The 25,454-nt window shown below is 41.8% G+C and overlaps 1 protein-coding gene across 1 annotated transcript in view; it reads left to right on the forward strand.

Annotated features, from left to right (window-relative positions):
- Positions 1 to 25,454, forward strand: part of cpxm2 (carboxypeptidase X, M14 family member 2) — a 160,629-nt gene that overhangs the window by 16,303 nt on the left and 118,872 nt on the right. The window contains exon 3 of the mRNA XM_033033761.1: positions 23,620 to 23,729. Within this exon, the coding sequence (XP_032889652.1) occupies positions 23,620 to 23,729 (110 nt within the window). The remainder of the gene's footprint in view (positions 1 to 23,619; positions 23,730 to 25,454) is intronic.

Raw genomic sequence — 25,454 nt, forward strand, 5'->3', positions numbered from 1 at the left:
TTCATGTTCATATTCAAATATAAATCTTATGATATGCATTTAATATTACTGAGTAAACTTTTTCTATTTATTTTAAGTGTCCACCAATCTATACAAACTAACACAAAACAAAACTAAAATTTAAATCTCAGTATGTAGCTATTAGTAGATAAACTGTTTTCCAACCCCAGTTGCCTGGAAACGTTGGGCCTTCTCATTGAACCTCATAATTGAAACAATCAATTGCCAATCAAGGGCAGTAAAGAGCTAACCTTGGTGGAGAGGATGCTGGAGTTAAATATCGGTCAAAGATACTTTCAGCTGTAATCAGATTTCCTTCTTCTTGCGAATGGTGTACACAGCCTAAAGTTGTAGGTCAACTTGTTCTATTTGATCTATTTGTTTGTGCACGTCGGGTTGATTGCATCAGTCGAAACAGGGTGGACCACGTGAAGGTTGCAATCTCCCACCCCATCAGATCTCCTGCCAGGATGTACAGAAATCAAAGGATTGTAAAGGTAGTTAAACAAAGTTACCTTTCTACATGTACTGTGTAGGTCCTGAAGAACTTACATTTTAGTCATGGGATGTGGGCTGATAAGACCAACATTTACTCCCATTAGCTCATTGTTTACATTACTAGATCATTATTCCATAGATGGAATTGAACATGGGGGAGGAGGGGAGGAGGGTGGGGGACTGGGACTGGGTGGGGAGGTTGTTGATGCCGATTAGATAGAATGGGCTTCACATAGATAAGTGAGGCAATGGATTGGATGCATTTCCATGGGTGTGAAGGGAATGGCCTTCCTCTGTGCTATAAGGAAATATTAGAGATATTTGACTGGCAATTACTTATATGAAAGGATTGGATGCATTTCCCTTTTCCAAATGGTGTCTGTTCCAACATTGAAGTGATTTCACTGCAAACCAGATGATGGAATGTTGCCCTAATTTTTTAGCGTATCGTTAAACAAAATATATTTTGACAGAAATTGAGAGACAGAAAATTATAGTATTTTGCATGCCATTTAAATAGTACACAAATTTAGATTATTGGAAAACCCTGTTTTCTCTGTATTTTAATATGCATTCTCAGCGGACTTGGCGAGTGCTTCTTTACTGGAGCATAAAATTGAAAAATTGCTTCATTTTCTGCATGTATAAAATATACAATTATAGTTTTATAGTTATTAATGTTAACTCTTCAAAAACTAAAATGTGACTTATGTACATCAGTATTACATATGGGAAAACCTGGAAAGAAACAGTATGTCAGATTTAATTGTAACATTAGATCGTACAGAGGACTAATTTACTTTAGCACTATCCTTTGAACATTGGAGATTGCAAACCAGATGCTACCTTTTATTAATTTTCTTGGTATCATAAACAAAATATAACTCTGCCAACAATACTCTTGCAAGAGAGTCTTTGATTGTTTTCCTACGATATCTCCTAAGACAACCTCAGACCCGCTGAAGAAAGATTGTCTGAGGTATATTTTCCACCTGTGTAGAAGTTCAGTGGGGAAAGTAATGTCCCAGTGGGACATTGCAGCTCCCAACATGATATTCAGCAAAGAGTCACTGAACCTTAGGCAGTTTGATATATCTGGAATCTATTTTCAACCGCCTTGCAGCCAACTCCAGAATCTATGATTTTATTTTTCTGTATCGTGTCCTCAAATAGTCTGAGTGAAATTGAGTTGTAATTACAATCAGCCTAATTGATCCATTCAGCCTAATTGATCAAGAAGATCAGAACAATATGATTGTTACATTGTTAAAGCAGTCATGAAACAAATATGTTACAGGAAATATTGGGTCTGATTGTACTGATGCCCCTCTCCCCACAACCCCTCCCAACCACCCCCTTTGTCAGGATGCTAAAGTTCAACATTCATCTTTTTGAAATGTGACAGCTTTGTTCCCCGTGCAGTGCATTCAGCAGGTCTTATAGCCCAATTTCATCCCACCGCCAGCCATAGAATGTTTCAAATCTGTTCCTGCGGGTAAATATAAATGAAGCACACAACCCTGTCCTTGAATCAAAGCCAACAAAATGAATACACTCAGATCCTCGTAAAGAAAATTACTCCATGGTAACAGGTTTGATTTATCTATGTTTATTCATGTGGCAGTAACAGCCTTTTAACATGATGCAGATAAATATTTGATGCACTTAACAAAAAATCTCTGCTCTTTAATGTGCATTAACTTAAGATGCCTTCTTGATTTACAATATAAATTTAAAGCTGAAAAGCTCTTGGACCAGTAGATGTAAGCAAACCCTAAGTTGCACTGAACTGAGCAATTAGGGTTCAAATTTAGGATTAAACCTTAGCCTCTGTCAAGGATGTTAACTTCAGTCATGGTTGTATTTATGGCAACAAACCATTTGGCATAAGTAGCTCCTGGATTAGAATGAAAGGAATGAAACTCCTACTCCAGTGACCACTGCTGGCAAGGATATCTTTTGGGGGGGAATCATCTGGGAACAGCTTGGGATAGTTGCCTACTATTGAGGAGATGGCTGCCGTTGGCTGTGGCTGTGTTGTACTTCCGGTGGCGCTGGTGCCAGCAGCCTCCACCTTCAGCCCGGTATCTTTTTGTTTTTTTGTTTTTTTTAGTTATGTTAAAGTGTGTTTTTGATGTTTTTTTAAATGTCTTAATGTGGGGGAAGAGGGTACGGTAAGGGGGATACCGTCCTTCGGTCGCTTCCTGGAGAGGACGCGACTATTATTTGAGTCGCGTCCTCGCCCCCCCCCCCCCCCCCCCCCCCAGCGGCCTACCTACTGGATTGGCGCGGCCTTTCCTGCCGGGATCGACCAGAGCTCCAGCAGCGGCGGGACAGCGCTGTAACATCGCGGGGCTGGCGATGCCTTACCAGGGGTCGCCGTCTGGAGCCCGGAGAGCTGGGCCTGCAGCACCGACATCATGGAGCTGCAGTTTGCGGAGCTCCCAATGCGGGCGGCGCTGATCAACAACGTGGGGTCCTGCGACTCCGCCCGGCTCGGCCTGCGGACTCGGGAGCTGCGGACTCCGGCTGCGGGAGGCGGCTGATCTGGAGGTCCGGGCCGCTGAGGAGGATGTTCACCGTCAGGGATCGGCGTCGGCGTTCCACCAGCCCGGCGTGAGGGCCTGAACATCGGGCCGCCCGGGGCGGCGACTGCGGATGCTAGGAAGGCCTCGACCATGAGTGAACAACTGGGAAGATCGGAGGGGAGGCTGGCTGGACTATGGTGCCTTCCTCACCTTGGTGCCACTGTGTTATGTTGTGTCGTGGACTTTCAGTGTTTGTGCTTTTTTTTTAATTCTATTTTATTTTTAATATGTTTTATTATTTATTATGATTTATTTATTTTTATGATACTGCCTGTAAGGGAAATTAATTTTGTTGTCTCTAACTGAGACAATGACAATAGATTTGAATACAATACAATACAATACAATAATCCACATGGGATGTTCAAGTTTCTGCTTTTGCACTTCAAAGCCTCTCGCTGGTTGGAAGCATATATTTAGAACCATGTACTGCTACTGCACAAATCCTTGTGAGCTGTGCAGCCCCATTGTTCTAACAATGGGCTCCTCAGAGACAAGCCCAGTGCCAATAGCACATTGGAAGACGATACTTAAGTTCACACATACAGGATGACCACATGGACATGGCATTGGGGACCTGTCAATGTCAAGCAAGAGTCAAGCATTGATTCCAGACCTAATGGGAAAATTAAGGGTTATAGTTTCCTTTAAGTAATTTGATGGGAAACGGGAGAGTACATGACTTTCCAAATAAGTTTTGAATAAGTATTTTGACGTACAATTCCAAAGGAAGAAAAATATTCGTTTGGAAGAAATAGATTGTGCATTTATAACATGGATATAGAACAGTACAGTACGATGCAGAAACATGCCATTCAGCCCACAAAGTCTATGCTAATCATTTTAAACTGCTCATCTGCCGGAACATGGAGTGGGGTCTCGACCTGAAATGTCATCCATTCCTTCTCTCCAGAGATGCTGCCTAACTCGCTGAGTTACTCCAGAATGTTGTGTCTACCTGTGGTTTTGTGTGTACCTCTACCCACTGCCTGTTCATGTGTCTGCCTCAACACCTCATAATCAACGCTATCATATTTGATAGGTGGGAAAATATTATGATGTGATGTTTGCTCTGAGCCAGATAAATATGCCTCATGTGAAAAGTTTGTGTATCTAAGTTGCCGATGATTGTTAAGAAAGATAACATGGATAATTCATGTGATACGATTGTGACCTTTACATTACAGAATAAATATTTCCTTACGTTATGAAGCACATGCTGGTTGCAAATACATCCAAGACAACAGAAATAATTGGTAATCCTGTGGCATTTATCAATACAATACTATATTTATTCATTGTCATTTGAACCTCAAATGAGGCTCAAACGAAACTCTGTTTCTACAGCCATACAAAAAGAAACAATTTCCACAAGACACACAAACAATTAAATTCACACAAAACATCCATCACAGTGAATCTCCTCCTCACTGTGATGGAAGGCAAAGTCTTTTCTCTCCCCTGTGTTCCATTTTTCTCCCGATGTTAAAGCCCCAGAGGTTTGCAGTGAAGGGACTGGAAAACCCAGGAAAGTTCATACCAGTGGAGAATTTCCTTTCCCAACGATTACTTGCTGGATTTTTTACTTTTTTTTATTCTGCTGGTCGGAGTCCAGTTTAAATATTTTGCTTATTTCACATGTTTCAACATAATGCATATTTTCCATTATTTCGAGGATCATTATTATGGCACTGCTCAGCTTATTTTTTGATTAAATAAAAATAACTTAAGCTGCTTAAGCCTTTCTTCATAACTGGACCCGCCAAAGACGGGAAGCAATCCAACACTTTTCTCTGTAATATTTCCAAATCACCTACATCTTATTTGAGGTTGGATAGAAAGATTGTGGAACTAGCCCCACTGGTTCTTATTTGCAAACCAGTGCTCCAAAAAATGAATCTGATTTGCCTAATTTATAAAAAAAATCATGCTGGGACCTTTGATGTCTTTAAATTCCCTGTATGTTAATCTGTTTTACAACTTTTATTTGAAGAATTAACATTCTCCTCTTCACCTCCTTTTTTCCCACTCTTCCATTTTACAGCTTTTAACACCATTCTTGCATGTGTTTTTAATTCCTGCTTTTGAGAAGTGCATGTAGTCTACAAATCCAGCACTGTTTCCTGCTGCTATAATAATGACTCCTTGCATCTCCCCACTCTGTCCCTTCCATGAAAATTGCCAAAATCTGCAAGGATCGACCTTGGGACAAGTTATTTAAGGTCACGGCACCATATGGTAAAATGCATCTGGCTGTCGATCAGTATGATATTTCTGTACTGCAAAAGTTTGATGATGTTACCCCAAGAGACACTGAACAGCCGGCACACATGTTCAGTGAAGGTTGCCCTAGTGTTTCTGAAACACCAATGAATGGTTAGGATCAGTTATCAAGACATCATGGTAATAAGCAGAGCTGCTGGAGTACGAAACTGATGGCTTGCTAAATGGAGGGCTGAAAAATTAGTAAGCGAGTGTCGATGGTGCTGACCTGTGTTCTCGTGATGCTGTTGTCCTGTCCCTAATATTGGCCTCACTTGCTGCTGAGCCTGAAATGCAATTGGAAGCCCTTGAGATGGAATAACATATCAATGAATTATGGGAGAGAAAGAACAATTTGATTGTTCTCAGGATAGAGAACTATTTCCATTATCTTCTAACAACGGCATAAATAAAGCAGTCGCACACTGTAACAATAAATATTCTAAATGGTTCCCTTACCGTTCATTAACTTTGTTTGGCTGCCACTTCCATTTCATTTGAATTAATTTCACAGAGTTGCAGACCAGACCAAATATGTCTTGGAAAGAACTGCAGATGCTGGAAAAATCAAAGGTAGACAAAAATGCTGGAGAAATTCAGCGGGAGAGGCAGCATCTATGGAGCGAAGGAATAGGCGATGTTTCGGGTCGAGACCCTTCTTCAGGCTGATGTGGGGGGGGGGGGGGGGAAAGGAAGAGCCGGAGACAGTAAGCTGTGGGAGAGCTCGGAAGGGGAGGGGAAAGAAGGAGAAAGCAAGGGCTACCTGAAATTGGAGAAATCAATGTTCATACCACTGGGGTGTAAATTACCCACGTGAAATATGAGGTTCTGCTCTTCCAATTTGTGGTGGGACTCACTCTGGCCATGGAGGAGGCCCAGGCCAGAAAGGTTGGATTCGGAATGGGAGGGGGAGTTGAAGTGCTGAGCTACCAGTTGATTATTGCGAACTGAGCGGAGGTGTTGGGCAAAGCGATCGCCAAGCCTGCGCTTGGTCTCACCGATGTAGAGCAGTTGACACCTGGAACAGCGGATGCAATAGATGAGGTTGGAGGAGGTGCAGGTGAACCTCTGCCTCACCTGGAAAGACTGCTTGGGTCCTTGGATGGAGTCGAGGGGGGAGGTAAAGCGACAAGTGTAGCATTTCCTGCGGTTACAAGGTAAAGTACCAGGGGAGGGGGTGGTTTTGGTGGGAAGGGACAAATTGACCAGGGAATTACGGAGGGAGCGGTCTCTGCGGAAAGCCGAAAGGCGAGGAGATGGGAAGATGTGGCCAGTGGTGGGATCCCGTTGAAGATGGAGCAGGGTGGGAAGAAGTGTAGTCGAGATAGCCATGGGAGTCAGTGGGTTTGTGGTAGATGTCGGTCGGTAGTCTGTCACCTGCGATGGAGATGGTGAGGTCTAGAAACGATAGGGAGATGTCGGAAATGGTCCAGGTAAATTTGAGTGCTGGATGGAAATTAGCGGTGAAATAGATGAAGTCAGTGAGTTCTGCATGGATGCAGGAGGTAGCACCAATGCAGTCATCAATGTAGCGGCAGTAGAGTTCGGAGATAGGGCTATGGTATGCCTCAAACAAGGATTGTTCAACGTCTCCTACAAAGAGGCAGGCATACTGTAGCTGGGGACCATGCACGTGCCCATAGCTACGCCTTGGATTTGGAGGAAATGGGAGGAGTCAGTCTGCACTTGGGAGGAGTCTGTACTTTTCAAATAAAGAGTGTCTGATCGGAATTTATCAAAGTATTTTTCTCAAGTATGGTTAGCCGTGGGGAATCTTGCAGTCAAGCTGATGAGCTCCAAACATTGTAGGCTGTTGGATTTTTTCAGACACAGCAGAGTGAGCAGGAGGGGGAAGTGTGGAAGGAAGTTAGGAAAAATCTTCAGGCTAATCAAGTCTATCACATCTAGAAACTGTGACCATATCCTCTTTTAACCCATTCATGCGCCCATCCAATGTCATGGGGGAGGTAGGAAATGTGGAACTGATATCTCTGCCATCGATTCCATAAAATCTCTGGGAAATGTCTCTCTAATGACTGCCAATCAATTTAAGTTCTCGGAGTCAAAGATACTCAAAAGTCTAATTAACTAAGAATTTACTTCTAATAAAATGTTTGGTTTAAATTTTAATGGCTGCTGTGAATGAATCATAGTCATAGAGTATTACTAAATGGAAACAGGCCCTTCGGCCCAACTTGTCAATACCGACCAAGTTGCTCATCTAAGTTATTCTAGTTTGCCTTCATTTGGCCCATATCCCTCTAAACCATTCCTTCCCATGTACCCGTCCAAATAAATGTATTTTCAATGTTATTATTGTACCTGCTTCAACCACCTTCTCTGGCAGCTTGTTCCATAGAACATAGAACAGGGCAGTGTAGGAATAGGCCTATTCTCTGTAAAAATCTACTCTGTACATCCTCTTTCCCCTTTTCAGCTTAAAGCTATGGCCCCCTTGAATTTGACATTTCCACCCTTCCTGCTTTTTAGCCTCTCTCCTAATTCCCTGCATTTACCACACATGATTGAAATGGAGTGAGATAGAATGAAAGCCAAATTATTATTCAGCCAACTACTCCTTAGGAGCAGGTTATTTTAAGGTATTCCCAGCCCAAATTTTACATGTGGGTTTTGTGCTCATGCCATCCAAATTCATTTCAAACTATTTATACTGTTACTTCAGTTACAAAACCTTAATTACATCTCTGAAACCTCTATGTCTCTAAAGTAATTGACCTTTAAGCGGCCTTTTCACGGGGCGAGTTGACGCAAGATGTCACAAGAGTGAAGAGGTCGTGGTCCAGCACGAGTCTCGCACGATATAACGGGGATAGATAAAGAGTTCCCACGGTACTCGGCATTTATGTTATTTGTGCGAGTGACTTGGCCGTTTCCCGAGCTTTCGCGTTAAATCTTGAATGAACATCGTGAACTACATCGTAACTTTTTTTTTCACACACTATAAATATCCTCCCTTGGTTGAATTGGCTCATTTGGAGACATATTTTACTGTGTATGTGGGAGATACAGATGGACTGAGCACAGTACCTCGGTCTTACTGTGTGTGGGAGAGGGGGAGAAAGAGACGTACACTCACAGAGGCAGAGTCTCTCAGCCTGTGTAAGAGGGAGGGAGAGAGAGAGAGAGGCACACACAAGGTGGATGTGAAATCTCACCTGCCTGTTTCAGTGACAGACACCCGCCGCCAGTAAATGAAGACACCCCCATCTGTCTCCCCCTCCTCTCCCTCGACTCCCCCACCTTTCCCTCCCAACTCCAGTCCCGTCCCGACCCCCTGGGAAACTGAATAGAGCAACAATATAGATATAGAAACTGAAACAATATAGAAATTGAATAGCGCAACATGGCAAAAACATCTCTGACACGCTTTACCCCCTTTCTTTGAGATTTTCTGGGAGCCATCTCTGCAAGTGTTCCTGTTAAAAAGATTATCCAACAATGACAATTAGGTGGGACGTCCTCGAAGGACACATGTTCCCTTGTCGATATTTTTACTCACCTTCTGTCCCCTCTGTCCAGCTTCCGGGTTCACTATTCGCAGGAGTTCCCACGGTACCCGCAAGAGTTATTACGGATATCGCACTGGCCACTACGTCCATATAATGTTGCAATACTCAACCACAAATGTACAAGTCAATCTTGGAGAAATTCAAACTTTCTTGAATTTTCTCCCGAGTGACCAAGTTACACGATGACCTGCCGTTAGCGCTACGGTGGTCCACGGTGGTCCACGAATGCCGTACTGTTACCGCACGAGGTTCCCACGATGTTAAACTCCGGTTAACTCTTGCGTCAAGTCGCCCCGTGAAAAGGCCGCTTTATGCTTACTAAGTTTTTGAACCAAAAGCCGCAAGATTCAGTATACCCTTTTGCATATTTTCTAGATCCATTTAAGTCTAATTTGTGCTTGTTTTATTTCTCAATGGACTGCATAATGGCACGATGATTAAGTAGTGGAACTTTTTACTTTCAATCTGCTTAGAGGTTCATATACTGCACAAAACCCTTTCTTTGGTGCCGAAAAGAGGATTAGATCACCCAATTACCTACAAATCTCAATAAATCTATTGCCATGAAAAATAGCTGACATAATATAGTATTGAGGAACTTTGTTTCAATTATCCATAGTACCTTGCGAGTCGATGATCAGGCATGAGAGGGTGGTGAATCTGTGGAATTCTTTGCCACAGTAAGCCGTGGAGTCCAAGTCAATGGATATTTTTAAGGCAGAGATAGATAGATTCTTGATTAGTACGGGTGACAGAGGTTATGGAGAGAAGGCAGGAGAATGGGATTAGGAGGGAGAGATAGATCAGCCATGATTGAATGGTGGAGTAGACTTGATGGGCTGAATGGCTTAATTCGACTCCTATCACTTATGACCTTACGAGAGTTATAGATACACACTTTCACAAGCATGTTTGCTGTTTTCTGTTGACCCAAGAGAGGTGCTGAATATGGCAGACAATGGGTACGCACTGCTCAGGCATCCTCAGTGGCTGCTGTTATCATCAATGCTTCCAATCAATCATTTTGATTTAACCAACATTGATTGGGAACTTAGCTGGATACTTTCTGCAAGAACAGTTCTGTTACTGGTTACAACATGACTCTCGAAAACCTTTTCCATTTAAAGAAACATGCCTGGAAAGTAGGGATACCCTCCATTTAGCTGCATGTGTGCAAATCTCAATTGCCCGGCCTCTCAGGACAAATCTCATTTGCCTGGTACCCCACCTACCAGCTTAATAGTTGAATCTTTCCATCTTCATTGGTGGCTGCAATGAGTACAGTGTTGAACAAACTTCAGCTCATTGCTACAGCTCCCTCGTCAGCACCCATGACCTCAGTCAAACAAGAGTAGCAGGCTTGTAGAAACACCATAAACTGCAAATTCCCCTCCAGGTTACTCGATATTGTGACTTAAACATACACCATTTTTTCTTCAGTATATGTCGTGGAATTCTCAATCCAATTGTACAACCGGGGTACCTTTACCAGGTGGACTGGAGTGGTTTGTGGAAGTGACTATAGGTGGCTCATACCTATCTTCTTGGAGCAATTAGTGATGGGCAATGTATGTTGGCCTTGCCATTCACACCATCTCTTGAAAATTAATGTATTAGAAAACAGTTTATCTTTGCACGTCTTCTATCAGAACAAAATTAATCATTCATTACCATCCTAATTTTGCTTAAAGTTAAGTTGATTATATTAACTCTCAATATTTTACTTCCTTTCCCATTTTTGACTTCCATTTGGCTTAAGCCATTCCCTGCCTGAGAAAGTGTCAGATTACTTATTCCAGGGTCTATTGAAATTCAGCCCCTACAACAGACATAGCTTAGATGCTCAAGAGAATTTCATGGACCGAGTTACTTGGGAAAACATTTTCACTCTAGCTTAACATTATCAACTGATAATTTGGCTGATTTTGGGGAAATTATTTAAACATGTGGCTACACATTTTTAACGCTGCTTTCGTAAATCACTGAAATATTATACCGATATTCTATTTTCCAGTGGAGATGATGCTTGCCTCCAACCACAAAATATTTTTGCAAATATTTGCATTAAGCATCAAGACCAAAATAATTTAACAGTGATGAAAATAATAAAAAAAGTACCAATGCAGTAAGTCATAGTCATACAGCATTGAAACAGGCTCTTCAGCCCTACTTGTCCATGCCAATCAAGATGCCCCATCAACACTAGATCTCACTATTTTGACTAGTAATACGAAATAAAAACAGAAACTGCTGGAAGTTTTCAGGTGGACAAGTATCTATGGAATGAGTAACAGGATTTATGTTTTCAGCCAAAGATCTGACAAGAAGTTTTCAATCTGAAAAGTTGACCTCTCTTTCTATTTGCCGATACTGCCTGACATGTGTATTTTCAGCATTGTCGCTTTTTATTTAAGTAAATTTAACATTTGACCAGCTTTTTTGCCATAGTAAAGAGATTCAAGCAGAGTGTAAAATGCAAAGGTAGACACAAAATGCTGGAGTAATTCAGCGGGACAGGCAGCATCTCTGGAGAGAAGGAATGGGTGACGTTTCGGGCGAGACCCTTCTTTAGTTTCTTCAGTTCAGTAAAATGCAAAACCTATTTACACTGGTGAATGTTAATATTATCAGAAGCACCAATGAAGGCATGAATGTGCAGTTTCATGGGGAAATGTAGTGTAGATGGTTCATGCATGCAACCAATAATATAGCTACCTCAGTACCACTATCCACGCCTTAGTTATCAAGTATAATAACTCTCTCTCTCTCTCTCTCTCTCTCTCCCCTGGTTCCAGCATGGTGATAGACTGTAAGCAGTCAGTGCTGGAACGTGTCTAACCTGTGTGATCATTAAACGTTAAGTAAAGCTACAAGTGTGTCAGACTTGACTTCTTTACATGTAGGAACTGGGAAAGATGTGAATGTTCAATCAATTTTCCTGCAACCATTTCCCAGTTTAGAGTAATCATTGTCACTTTGTTTTGCATGTTATCCATTCAGATCTGATAATACTGTACATAAATACACTCATGTCAAACTCAAGTACAATAAATGGAGAAAAGTGTAAGATACAAGTTTGCAGAATATAGATCTCAGCATTATAGTGCATCAGTTCCATAGATGGTCCAATGTCTGCAATGGGGTAGAGGTGAATCAGACGGTACAATACAGAGAAATGTGAGGTGATGCATTTTAGAACATCTAACATGGGCAAGGCCTACACAGTGAATGGTGGGAGTCTGGGGAGTGTCGCAGAGTAACATGGTAGGAGTGCAGGTACATACTTCCTTGAAAGTGGTGTTACAGGTTGGGCCGAAAGGTCTGTTTCCGCACTGCATGACTGACTCTATGACCATTCAGATGTCTTATTCCATTGGGGAAGAAGCTGTCCCTGAGACTGGCGATGCACACTTTCAAGCTTCTGTACCTTCTGCCAGACGGGAGCAGAGAGAAGAAGGAATGACCGGGGTGGGATAAGTCTTTGTTAACTTCTTAACCTCTTAGGTTCATTTATCTATTATATAATTTTGTATAATTGCTAAAGTTACAAAAATCTGGAGGGAGTGGTATGGCATATGCTAAACAACATTTGCTGAATTCAAATCTTCTGTGCAAAAAATGCTGTTGCACTGCAAGTGCAGAGTTAGCGGTTTATTTGAGGCATGGTCTTCTTCTTTCGTGTCCATCATCTATGTTTCAAATGTTCGGCCAGGCTCTTGCACAGTGGACAGCCTTCTCATTTGCCATCGCTAGATCTTCCAGGCAGCATTGTTTCCCAAGAAGTGGACATCTTAGTAGGTGCAGCATGGATTGTACAGATGTTCCACATTCACATTCTGTGTCTGCCGCATCTGCAAAGCCCCATTTGCTCATATTGGTCTTGCATTGGCCCATCCCTGTACGAAGCCTATTGAGGAACTTCCAGGTCTTCCAGTCACACCTGTGACCAGGTGGTATCTGTTCCTTGGTTGGGATTGGCATCTTTACGTGGTGGTGGTTTTCACTGTTTCCTTTCCCACAAGGCTAGTCTAGTTGCTTGAGGAGCCCCATAGCAGAAGCTGGAAACTGGAAGTGTCTTGAGCTAATTTTGCTACCACCATCATCCACTGAGATACAGTAGATCTACTGAAGCATGGTATGACTGAGATATTGAGCTTTGGCAATGGATACTGGCACAAGCTGCTGATAGAAGGAGGAGGAATGGAGGAAGGAGGTCAGCCCGAGATGATATTTTCTGAAGGTGTTCCATGAGCAATTCCCCTGCATGAAGGAAAACGCAGAAATTATCATTAAAAACAATTTTGCGGGTCAGTTGGAAGCAATCAAATGAATCAGGCAAAGTCAACGTAGTTCTGTGTAAGGGACTTCTTCGCAGAAGTAACAAGTGCTATGGATAAGGGAGAAATGGCGAATTTACCATTCTCAAATTTCCAGAATGCATTTGATGAAGATCAGAAGAACGTTTATTGCATAAAATTCATTGCATGGGAAGTAAAATGTTGGCATCAATAGGTGGTTGGCTGGCTGACAGAAACAGAGAGCAGCATAAATGATTTATCTTCTTGGTTGGTAAGATGTGATGTGTGGCTTGTCATATGAATCAGTGCTGGGGTGACAACTTTTCACGATATGTATAAATGATTTGGATGAAAGTATCTAAGGTATGGTTTAAATTTGCTTATAGTACAAAGGTAGGTAGAAAGTAAGTTGTGAAGAGGAAGAAATGAGGATACAAAAGGATATACATAGGCTATGTGAGTGGGCAAAGATCTACAAATGGACCATAATGTGGTAAGATGTTAAATTGTCTAAGCAGGAAGAATTAAGAAGAAGGATTTATCAAAATGGCGAGACATTGTAGAACTCTGGGCTGCATTTGATTCAAACAACATTAGACTGCAGTAACTACACGTAATTAGGAAAACTTTTATTTATACATTTATTTCAGAATTCTTTCATTTCTTTCATTTATTTCCAGGGGAACTGAACTATGCTTCAGTTATACAAGGCATTCTTGATACCAGATTTGAAATACTATTTACAGTATTAAAGTCCTCTATTCGAACTGTATTAGAAGCGGCAGACAGGAGGTTTACTAAACCAATACATGAAGTAGATAGGTTGCCTTTTGAGAAAAGGTTGAAAAGGTTGAAATTTATATGGGCTGATGTTGAGAAAGTTGATAGATTGAAACATATACGTTCCTTGGGATAATATATATTTAGGGGTTGCTGTCTAAAAATAAAGGGTTGTCCATTTAAGGTAAGGATAAGGTGAATATTTTTAACTCTTCCTAAAAAGGTGGTGAAAACAGTTTTTGAATATTTAAAAAAAAATGGGATATACAGTATGTCCTAGTAAGGGATGAAAGGTTTCTGTGGATGGATGGGAATGTGTTTAGGTAACATTTGGTATTAAATGATGGAGGATGCTTAAGGGGCCAATTGACCTACTCCTGTTCTAATGTGTATGTTCATATCAGGTATTAATGACATAGTATGGATGACATTGAAATTTGCTACCTGCTGCAGCCAATATCCCAACTTCAAAACAAAGCAAGGAATGGTTTGTCATTGTGGTGAAAGGTCATCAGGTCGAAACTCAAGTTTCCCTCCACACAGATGCCGTCTGACCTGCTAACTATTTTCAGCTTTTTTATTCTTTTAAATCACAGTGCTGTCAGTTGTTGTCAAGATGATTGCATTTGTGAATATTTGCATAATCTTCTTCTTTCAAGACTTCGGCTGAAGACATTGGAAACATCTTGGAGTTTAACCTTAATTTTTGCTTAATGTCGCCCACTCTGGCTGTTGAGGTGAAAGGGACATAACCATATTTCTCTCTCACTCAAGACCAATGTGGCCAGGTGGCTTTGCTTGGATGTCAGTGTCTCTATGGTGCAGGTGGCATTGACTATGGGGATCCCATGTGTTAGTTGTGTCTTACACCAGAACCATGTGGGCTTCAGGTCCCCCAGTTTGCAGCTGGTGTGTGGCAATGATTGTGTACTTTAACACTATGTATATTGACGGTGGCTGTGATGTCTTGGTCTCATACATCAGCAGAATTGACACACTGCGGAAACCGCATGATGGCTGCTTGGCATCAAGGTCTATCCTCTGATTGCATCGTTCACTCCCATTCACAACTTATGCACAACCATATATGAAATCTTTAATGAAAACCACACAAAATGTGACAGAACAGAACATTGCCAGATCAAAGCTATCTTTTCGACACCTATTCTGCTCTGGACAAACCCCACATAGCTTGTCCCACTCGGGAATCAGGCTTCATGTAGCCTGCTGTGTGATGCATAACTAAACCATCGATCCTGCTGCTTGCCACATATTGTTAGGAAGGGGATGAAGAATTGGACAACAGCGAAGACAACAGTAGCAATATTGCCTCAACTTTTCCTCATTGTTGCCAAAATACTAATTTAAGTGCAATATGTGCTTCTTTCTCATACCACTAACCACCAGCATATGGGCTTCTTCTCAAAACAAAAATGTAAAAAAACTCCACAATTTTCCACAGCAGATTAATAAATGAAATCAAGGTGTTAGCTAGTTACTTGTCTATTCCTCTGTTGTTTCCCTTCCATGTGCCTTTGCTTACTGGTAGTCCTGTGAATTGTTTCCCCCAAAAGCTGCACAAGGTTCTTGGCCTACAATCCTGGCACGCGCCTATCCTCTCCCCACCCTTACTGTCACCTATCTTGATCAAGGCCTCCGATGCAGCATCCAGACTCTTTGGAGGCCATACTCTTTGAGGTAATACAATTCCTTTTGGATCTGATTATTACTGAGTGCCTGCCAGCTTCTGCTCCAGGCAGAAAACATCACTTTCAGAGGAGGGAGATTATCTTTAGGAATCTGAGCCAGTCATAACTGCTGCTGGCAAGTTAAGAGATTGGCTGGGATGTTAACATATGCTGTTGATTAGGATGGCTGTTAGCATTGGCTATGTGCAGCAATCACTTTAATACACAAACAACACTAATTTAGTGATCTGCCCATATTGCAATCAATGATAATCACTCAGTCCCTTTTTGTGGCTACTTAATAGGAAACACAAGACCTTCACTGCCTGTGCAAGTCTTGAGATTGTGTTCATCAGTACAGCTATTGTCAAGCATATTCTTGAATTGTCATTGGCCAAAGGTATTCAGGAGTCAACTGTCCAACTGTATTGCAGCCTGGATTGGCCCATTGCTTCTACGATGCCTCTTGTGATCTTCTTGCCTGTGCTATTTGGCAATCACACCTGTTACCTCCTGTTTGTCCACATTATTTCTGCAGAAAGGGGATGGCACAGTGCCGCTGCGGTAGAGTTGCTGCCACACAGCGGCAGAGACCCGGATTAGATCCTGACTACCGGTGCTGTCTGTACAAAGTTTGTACGTTCACCCCGTGACCTGCGTGGGTTTTGTCTGTCTGCTCCGGTTGCCTAAAACACTTCAAAGATGTACAGGTTTGTAGGGTAATTGGCTTGGTAAAATTGTAAATATTCTCTAGTGTGTGCAGGATAGCGTTGGTCGGACCTGTTCCACACAGTACATCTAAACTGAACTAAACTAAGAAAGTGAAAGAAAGCCTTTTAAAGTATTTGCAGAAGCAACAGAGAAGCATTAGTAAAAGAGACTGCAAGTACAACATAATTTCCATGTCTGGACCTTCAGAATGAGAACAGAGAAGTTAAGCTGCTGACATAATTCCTGCTAATTACCACCTGCTAATCACCACATGATTCTTGCTATCTTTTCAGTCTGCTTCTTGGTTTTAAGTAATTCACCTGGTGGGTTATGTATCCGTTTATTTTAGAGTATCGAAGGTTTAAACATTTGGGACAAACATTCACATTTAAGAGCTGTGCGCCTTTTTCACATTCATTTACACCAACCACAATAGTGGGATCTTAGAGTCTTTCATTTTAGAACATGGAATATAGAACAGTTCAATACAGGAACAGGCCCTTCAGCTGACATTGCCTGATGCTAGGACAAACTCTTATCTGCCTGGACATAATCCATTTGGTATTTAATATTTGCTACCTGGGCAAACCTTTCTGTCTACCTCTCTATGCCTCTCATAATTTGATATACTTCTGTCAGGGCTCCCTCAATCTCTAACGTTCCAGAGAAAACAATTCTGTCTGTTCAACCTCTCCTTGTAGCTGGTACATGGATATATGAATGATAATGAAGAAGCTTGCTTTCGAGTTGCCTGAATTTCTATTGCATTGACTGGCAATGGAAATAAAATTGAAGTTCACAAATTACTGATTTGCTATTACCTTTATGGCATACTTAGCAAAAAAAAATCAATTAATCTCTGCCTTCAGGACCGATAGGTGCCTGATATTAATGTGATCCAAACATTTTTAATCCCTCTTTGTATTTCCATATATCATTATAAATCCCTCAAGCAATGTAACTGGGGCAAGAACACAGAACAGGGATGGAATAGTTTTAATATAATCAATGCGCAGAGAATATGTGATTATGTGGAGGAGATTAATCAAGGGGACAGGGAGACCGCAGCAAATTGAAGTCGAGTTATTTAGTGAAAAAATTAATAGTGTTCTGTAAGATGATTCTGTTGTGCAATATTATTTGAGGACTAGAAATTGCCAGTGTTGTTTCATCTCTCCTTGTATTGTGCTTAAATATGTTTAAATGGCCTTAACAAGTATTTCTCCTCTGTTTTTTATCATAGAGAAAGCCACAAAGACTGGGGAACTTGGGGCAGTTAGTCTGCAGGACAATCTGTATTACAGTTGAGAAGGTGCTGGACATTTTAAGGCATATGTAGGTAGATCTCCCGAGCCTGCTCAGATATATCAGAGAAGACTAGGGAAAGCTATAGAAAAAAGTGTACAAGACGTTGCATTGAGAGAGAGATATATATATATATATATATATATATATATATATATATATATATATATATATATATATATATATATATATATATATATATATATATATATATATATATATATATATATATATATATAATTTTTAGATATGGGCGAGTTTGATTTTTTTTAAAATAAGTTGCATAGAAGGTTGATGAGGGCAAGGATGTAGATACAGTCTATATGGACCAGCAAGGCCTTAGATAAGGTTTGGCATGGTATGCTGCTCTGGAAGGTAAGATTGTGTAGGATCCAGGGAGGGATAGCTGACTGCAGGTAAAATTGGCTTCCGGGAAGAAAGCAGGGGGTGGTGGTAGAAAGTTATTTTGGTAGTAGCTTGTGGCTAGTGGTGTGACTAGCTTGTGACTAGTGGTGTGACTAATGGTGTGTCTAGCTTGTGGCTAGTGGTGTGACTAGCTTGTGACTAGTGGTGTGACTAGCTTGTGACTAGTGGTGTGACTAATGGTGTGTCTAGCTTGTGGCTAGTGGTGTGCCTCAGAGATCAGTGCTGGCCCATTGCTGTTCGTGGTTTATATCAATGATTTGGGTGAGAATACACAAGGCAAGATTAGTAAATTTGCAGATGATACTCAAGCAGGTGATATCGTAGACTGTGAAAATAATTATCAAAATTCACAGCAGGATCTTGATCAGCTGAGCAGGTAGGCTGAGGAATGACTAATGGAATTCAATACAGATAAGTGTGAGGTGTTGCATTTTGGGATCAAACCAGGACAGGACCTTCACAATGAATGGTAGGGGCCTGCGGAGTGTTGTAGAGCAGAGGGATCCATGAGTACAAGTACATGGTTCTCAGAGAGTGGGATCACAGGTAGATAGGGTGGTAAAGAAGGCTTTTGGTATGTTAGTTTCCATTAATCAGGGTACTGAGTAAAGAAAAAAGCAACTGCAGATGCTGACTAAGATACAAAAGGACACAAAGGGTTGGAGTAATTCAGCAGGTCCATCAGCATCTCTGGAGAACATGGATAGATGAGACTCTTCTTCACACTAACCTGCTTGCTGTCCTGCTGAGTTACTCCAGCCCCTTGTACTAAGTATAGAAGATAGAGCAGAATGTTACAGTTGTACTGCACAAGACATTTGTGAGGCTGCATTTGGAGTATTGTGTTCAGTTTTATAGGAAGGAAACCATTAAGCTGGAAAGAGTACTTAGAAGGTTTACAAGGATGTTGCCAGGACTCTAGGGTCTGTGCTATACGGAGAGTTTGAACAGGATAGGAATTTATTCCTTGGAGCGCAGGAGATTGTGAGGTGATCTAATGATGGTATGTAACTTCACGAGGGAAGTAAATAAGGCAAATGCACAGCATTTTACCTAGGGTAGGAGAACCAAGATCTAGAGGGAAAAGGTTTAAGGTGAGAGGGGAGATATTTAATAAGAACCTGAGGGGCAACCTTTTCACTCGAAGGATGATGGGCATATGGAACGAACAGCCAGAGGAGGGAGTTGGGGCAGATACTATAACAGCCACGGTGGCACAGCGGTAGAGTTGCTGCATTACAGCGCTTGCAGCGCTAGAGACCCGGGTTCGATCCCGACTACAGGTGCTGTCTGTACAGTGTTTGTACATTCTCCCCGTGACCTGCATGAGTTTTCTCTGAGCTCTTTGGTTTCCTCCCACAGTCCAAAGACGTACAGGTATGTAAGTAAATTGGCTTGGTAAATGTAAAAATTGTCCCTTGTGTGTGTAGGATAGTGATAATATGCGGGGATCGCTTGTCGGCTTGGACCCGGTGGGCCGAAAGGCCTGTTTCTGCGCCGTATCTCTCAACTAAACAGCATTTGAAAGATACTTCGACAGGTACATGGATAGGAAGAGGAATATGGGTCAAATGGGGTAAAAAAGGACAAGCTTAGACGTGTTACATTGGTCAGCATGGATGGGTTGGGCTGAAGGGTCTGTTTCTGTGCTGTGTTACTCTATAACAAGATGACGTTGTTGCATGTTTGATTGTCATACAGTTATGTTTCCTGTTAATGTAAAATGAATATCTTCCATGATACTTAACAGTTGAAAATTCTGATAATATTTCTTGGCTGATGCACTTCCCAATGTTTCCCACAATTATATGAAGTGTGCCAAATGATAACTAGGGTGTTCAATGACCAGGATGACCTATCAAATACGGTAAAGAGAAGATTTCACTTAGATTCAGTTATAGGTAGTACTAAGATAATAAGCACTATGTTTTGTGTCAGATATTTTATCTCTATTAAAGATTGATAATGATGCATATTTCACTTTTTATTGAGTGACATTTCTCAGTTTCACACAGAAGCATTAAAAAACTGATCTTTCCTTCAATATCTACTGGTATCATTTATTTCTCCATATGACTGGATATTCCATCACACTGTTAGAAGCTGTGACAATTTTTGAAATACTGTAAATCCTTTTGTTCAACTTTGCTGCCTTCTGTAGTGTGATATGATCAAATGTTCATACTTGATATAAGACAGTTACTGTATAATCCAGCCATTTTCATCACTGGATGTGACCTCTTCTTGTCTTTGCATGCCTGGTAGACAGTATATTACATTATAATGACAGAAAATACTGTTTTAGATGCAATCCTCATGCACATTTATTAAATCCATGAGATTTATTTGGAAACCTATTCATATTTTATTCAAAATATAGCAATAGACATCACATAGATCAGATTTATGTTACTTAAATTAAGTACAGTTGTTAAATAACATTATATTGTAACAATATATGTTACAACCCAGCAGATTTTATTTTCCATTGCAAATTTAAATTGGAATTATGATTTGTGTTTCATGGGTTGACTGCATCCAGCTTGAACATTTGGGAAGAGCAACAACTCATGTCATTATCTATGAGAAACTGGAGATGGGTTCAACTCCTTTATTGTGTATGTTATCGTCAAATGTTTACATATCTGTGCTAAGGAAAAACAGAGTTCAAGTGGGGAACTGAAATATTCATGGCAGGGATTTAAGTCGTAAGAGAAAGGGATTAAGAGACTAAGGTACATTAGCTGATGTAGGCTTATTCTGTTGATAGTTTACATGCACAAAGCAAGGCAATAGTTCTCAGATTAGATAGAGCATTTACAATCTTACACAGCTATTTTGATTATGTCGAGAAGTGTCAGTTTAATCATTCTGGCCACATGCAACTCCAGTACAATAGTGAAATACAAAGCAGGAACATCTCTGGAGATTATGGAAAGGCGATGATTCGAGTCGGGACCCTTCAAAATCTGACCCACTGAGTTACTACAGCACTTTTTGTTTTACTCAAGATTCCAGTAACTGCTGTTCCTTGCATTTCCAGTACAATAATGGTGTGGTTGGTATAGGCATATGTATTTGTATCTGTGGAGCTGGGTTGGGTTACAAACAGACATGGGGTATATCAATTTTACAAACTACACAAATCCAAATTACAAATCCACAGTATCTTTCCTCAAAGGCATAATTAACATTTTTTAGCAAACATATGTCTGCAGAAAAAGGAAAATCATAGAATATTTACAACACAGCCATTTTTCCCGCTCTGTCCATACCGACCATAGAGGGGGCAAACCTAACCTCACCAGCATTAGGTGTGTAGCTCTGCTTCTGCTTCTGCTAAAAACAACATGCTTGGGGTTTCAAGGATTCAAGGTCAGTTTATTGTCACATGTAACAATTAAGGTACAGTGAAATTTGAGTTACCATACAGCCGTACTAAGTGAAAAGTAACAAGACTCACAACCACATGAAGGTTAACATATACATCCATCCAAAGTGGATTCCACATTCCTCATTGTGATGGAAGGCTATAAAGTTCAATCTGCTTCCTCTTGTTCTCCCGCGGTCGGGGCAGTCGAACCATCCACAGTCGGGGCGATCAAAGCCCCCGCAGCCGACGATCGAAGCCCCCGTAGGGGTGATCGAAACTCCCACGTTGGGGCAGTTGAAACTCTCCGCAGCATGGAGCTCCCGAGTCGGCCTCTTCTTACCAAAGACCGCGGGCTTCACGATGTTAAAGTCCACAGGCCCCACGGGTGGAGCTTCGATCCTCGGCAAAGGGATCGCAAGCTCTGCAATGTTAAAGTCCCACAGACTTCCACAGCATGGAGCGCTGGGTCGGTCTCCAGGAAAGGCCGCCAACTCCACGATGTTAGGCCGCAGTGGGGATGGAGATACGATATGAAAAAAATCGCATCTCCGTCAAGGTAAGATATTGAAAAAAGTTTCCCCCAACTCCCCCCTCCCCCCACCCCCACCACATAAAATAAACCAAGGAACACTTGGCATCGGAGATGTCCTCATTCTTTGGGGAACGGGGGTTCCCCTCTTCCACTATAGATGAGGCTCTCACCAGGGTCTCTTCTGTACCCCGTAACTCTGCTCTCACTCCCCATCCTCCCACTCGTAACAAGGGCAGAGTCCCCCTTGTCCTCACCTTCCACCCTACCAGCCGTCACATACAACAAATAATACGCCGACATTTTCGCCACCTCCAACGGGATCCCACCACTGGCCACATCTTCCCATCTCCTCCCCTGTCTGCTTTCCGCAGAGACCGCTCCCTCCATAACTTCCTGGTCAATTCGTCCCTTCCCACCCAAACCACCCCCTCTCCTGGCACTTTCCCTTGCAACCGCAGGAAATGCTACACTTGTTGCTTTTCCTCCCCCCTTGACTCCATCCAAGGACCCAAGCAGTCTTTCCAGGTGAGGCAGAGGTTCACCTGCACCTCCTCCAACCTCATCCATTGCATCCGCTGTTCTAGGTGTCAGCTGCTCTACATCGGTGACACCAAGCGTAGGCTTGGCAATTGCTTCGCCCAACACCTCCACTCGGTTAGCAATAACCAACCTGATCTCCTGGTGGCTCAGCACCCCCTCCCATTCCGAATCCAACCTTTCTGTCTTGGGCCTCCTCCATGGCCAGAGCGAGGCCCACTGTAAATCGGAGGAGCAGCACCTCATATTTCACTTGGGTAGTTTATACCTCAGCGGTATGAACATTGACTTCTCCAATTTTAGGTAGTCCCTGCTTTCTCCTTCTTTCCCGTCCCCTTCCTAGCTCTCCCATAGCCCACTTTCTCCACTTCTTCCTTTCTTCTTCCCTCCCCATCCCCCACCCCCACATCAGTCTGAAGAAGGGTCTCGACCCGAAACGTCGCCTATTTCTTTCGCTCCATAGATGCTGCCTCACTCGCTGAGTTTCTCCAGCATTTTTGTCTACCTTCGATTTTCCAGCATCTGCAGTTCCTTCTTAAACAAGGAACACTAAAACATCCTTTTTTAACACATACTTAAAATAACAAAAAGAAGAAAAGACGTGCAGACTGTTGGCGAGGCAGCCACAGCTGGTGGCACCACCCGGTTAGATTTGGTACAGCAAATTCTCCTCCGTTTAGTTTAATAGTGACTCAAACTACCAGTAGGAAAGACACCAGCAACAGAATATGCTTAAATAAAACATATAACATATAACATATAACATATATATATATATATCCCGCCCAAAAAGTCAGATAATGTATAGAATATTGTAGAGTATCTTTTTGCTGACTTTTTGCCTGCTTCTGATTGTTCGAGAAAAGTTTACTTCATCTTTCAGGCCATTCCAAAATCTTTTCACACATTTTGGTGGGACATGTTGTTCAGCATATTAGCAAGTTAGGCCAAAGTGCCTGTTTCCATGTTGTATGACTCCATGCCAATATTAACTCATAGATATTTCAAATTGTCAGAAGCAATAAATAGCAGGAGAACATCGTGCTTTGATATGTCACAGCTTTGAATTACATTTTTCTGTTCTTTAACAGAATGTCCGCCACTGGGCCTGGAGACACTGCGTGTGGATGATTTTCAGCTTCATGCATCCACCGTCCAGCGTTATGGTTTGGGGGCTCACAGAGGCAGACTCAATATCCAGGTACGTGTTTAAAAAGAACATTAATGTACATAATAGGGCGACACATTGGTGCAGTGGAAGAGTTGCTGCCTTACAGCACTTGCAGCGCCGGAGACCCGGGTTCCATCCTGACTACGGGTGCTGTCTGTACAGAGTTTGTACGTTCTCCCCCTAATCCCGTGGGTTTTCTCGGAGATCTTCGGTTTCCTCCCACACTCCAAAGATGTACAGATTTGTAGGTTTGATTGGCTTGGTATAAATGTAAATTGTCCCTGGTGTGTGTAGGATGATGTCGGTGTGCGGGGATCGCTGGTTGGCATGGACTCGGTAAGCCGAAGGGCCTGTTTCCGTGTTGTATCTCTAAACTAAACTAAATTACAGCAAAGTTATTGAGAGTTCGGAGTAGGGGAGGGAATATATTTTCAGTTTTATCAAGTGCTAAATAAACAGTAAATTAGAGAATCAATATGAAATGGATTATTTATAAGATTGCAGTATGATTTAAGTGCATGTGATTAATCCATTATTTTATCTTCATATTGAGTTCAAAAATAATTTTACTTACTGCATGACTGCATGAATAGTTCTTCAATCCATTTATATTGGTTGAACTAATCCATTACAATGCTGAGGACTAATTGCACTGTGACATTGTAACAAAGGAGGGGAAACTGAGGATGTTCTATCTACAAGCCTACAAATTTAGCAGCAACAGAATTAAACTAGAATGACTAGTGACCTAATCATGAACTTTTGGTTTGGGCCCTGTGAACTATTCCAATTGCTGTATGGAAAGTCTCCTACTTCCATAGTCGCATAACCTTAATTCTTATGATAGGTCGAGGCAGAGTCCCCGTGCATATACAATTGCTGTTATTTGTTCAGTGTGCGAGATTGCCTTCATGCCATCTTCCATTCTGTCGGGACCAGCAATGATCAGCTGTATTGATCGGCAGGGTATGTGCATTGTGTGATCTTTCATGCGTTGATTTAGGCGGCTGCAATGTGCCCAGCATGTGCGCAGAATTTCAAATTGCAACCAGCCCCACCTGCCTCCCGTCATGCCTCTGCTCCCATTTGGTGAGGCTTCATCACGGCACTTCAAAGCTGCTGAACAATCCTGAAGAAATGCCCCTTTGAATGCGTGCTGTGGTGCATTGCAGCCTGACAATGAAATCACTCCACAGTACACTTGCTAACCAATGAGTTAGTTTGGTTTAATCAACACTATTTTAGCAGAGGCAGTAACCTGATTTACGAAATATACAATTAATCATGGATAAATTAACATTTAATGAAAAGACAAGTTAATGATGCCGAAACTGCTGGGGCCAAGTGTTAGACCACAATAGGAGTACACTCTAAGCACTGTGTTACAAAAGACCATTAGATTCATTGAAATAACATTGGAAGAAAGGCACGGTCACAAAGAAAAGAAATTGTCTTTTTAGCTATAAAAGGTAAATATAGAAAAGGATTTCTAAAATTATTGGAGAGGATAGACAGGAAAAGACCCGGATTGGCACATCGGTAAAGGGCGTGTCCCACTTATGCGATTTTTTTCGGCGACTATCGGCACCCGTCATAGTTGTAGCAGGTCGCCGAAAATTTCCAACAAGGTACGACTCTTTGGGCGACTGCTCACGACCGTACGGACGTCACCCTGCGACCATGTGGCTACAGCTTAGTCGCTGAAAAAAAGCACATAATTGCTTAATACTAGTTTAAAAGGGTTACATGTGGTTA

The sequence above is a fragment of the Amblyraja radiata genome, chromosome 15 (assembly GCF_010909765.2).
Source record: "Amblyraja radiata isolate CabotCenter1 chromosome 15, sAmbRad1.1.pri, whole genome shotgun sequence".
Taxonomy (NCBI): Eukaryota; Metazoa; Chordata; class Chondrichthyes; order Rajiformes; family Rajidae; genus Amblyraja; species Amblyraja radiata.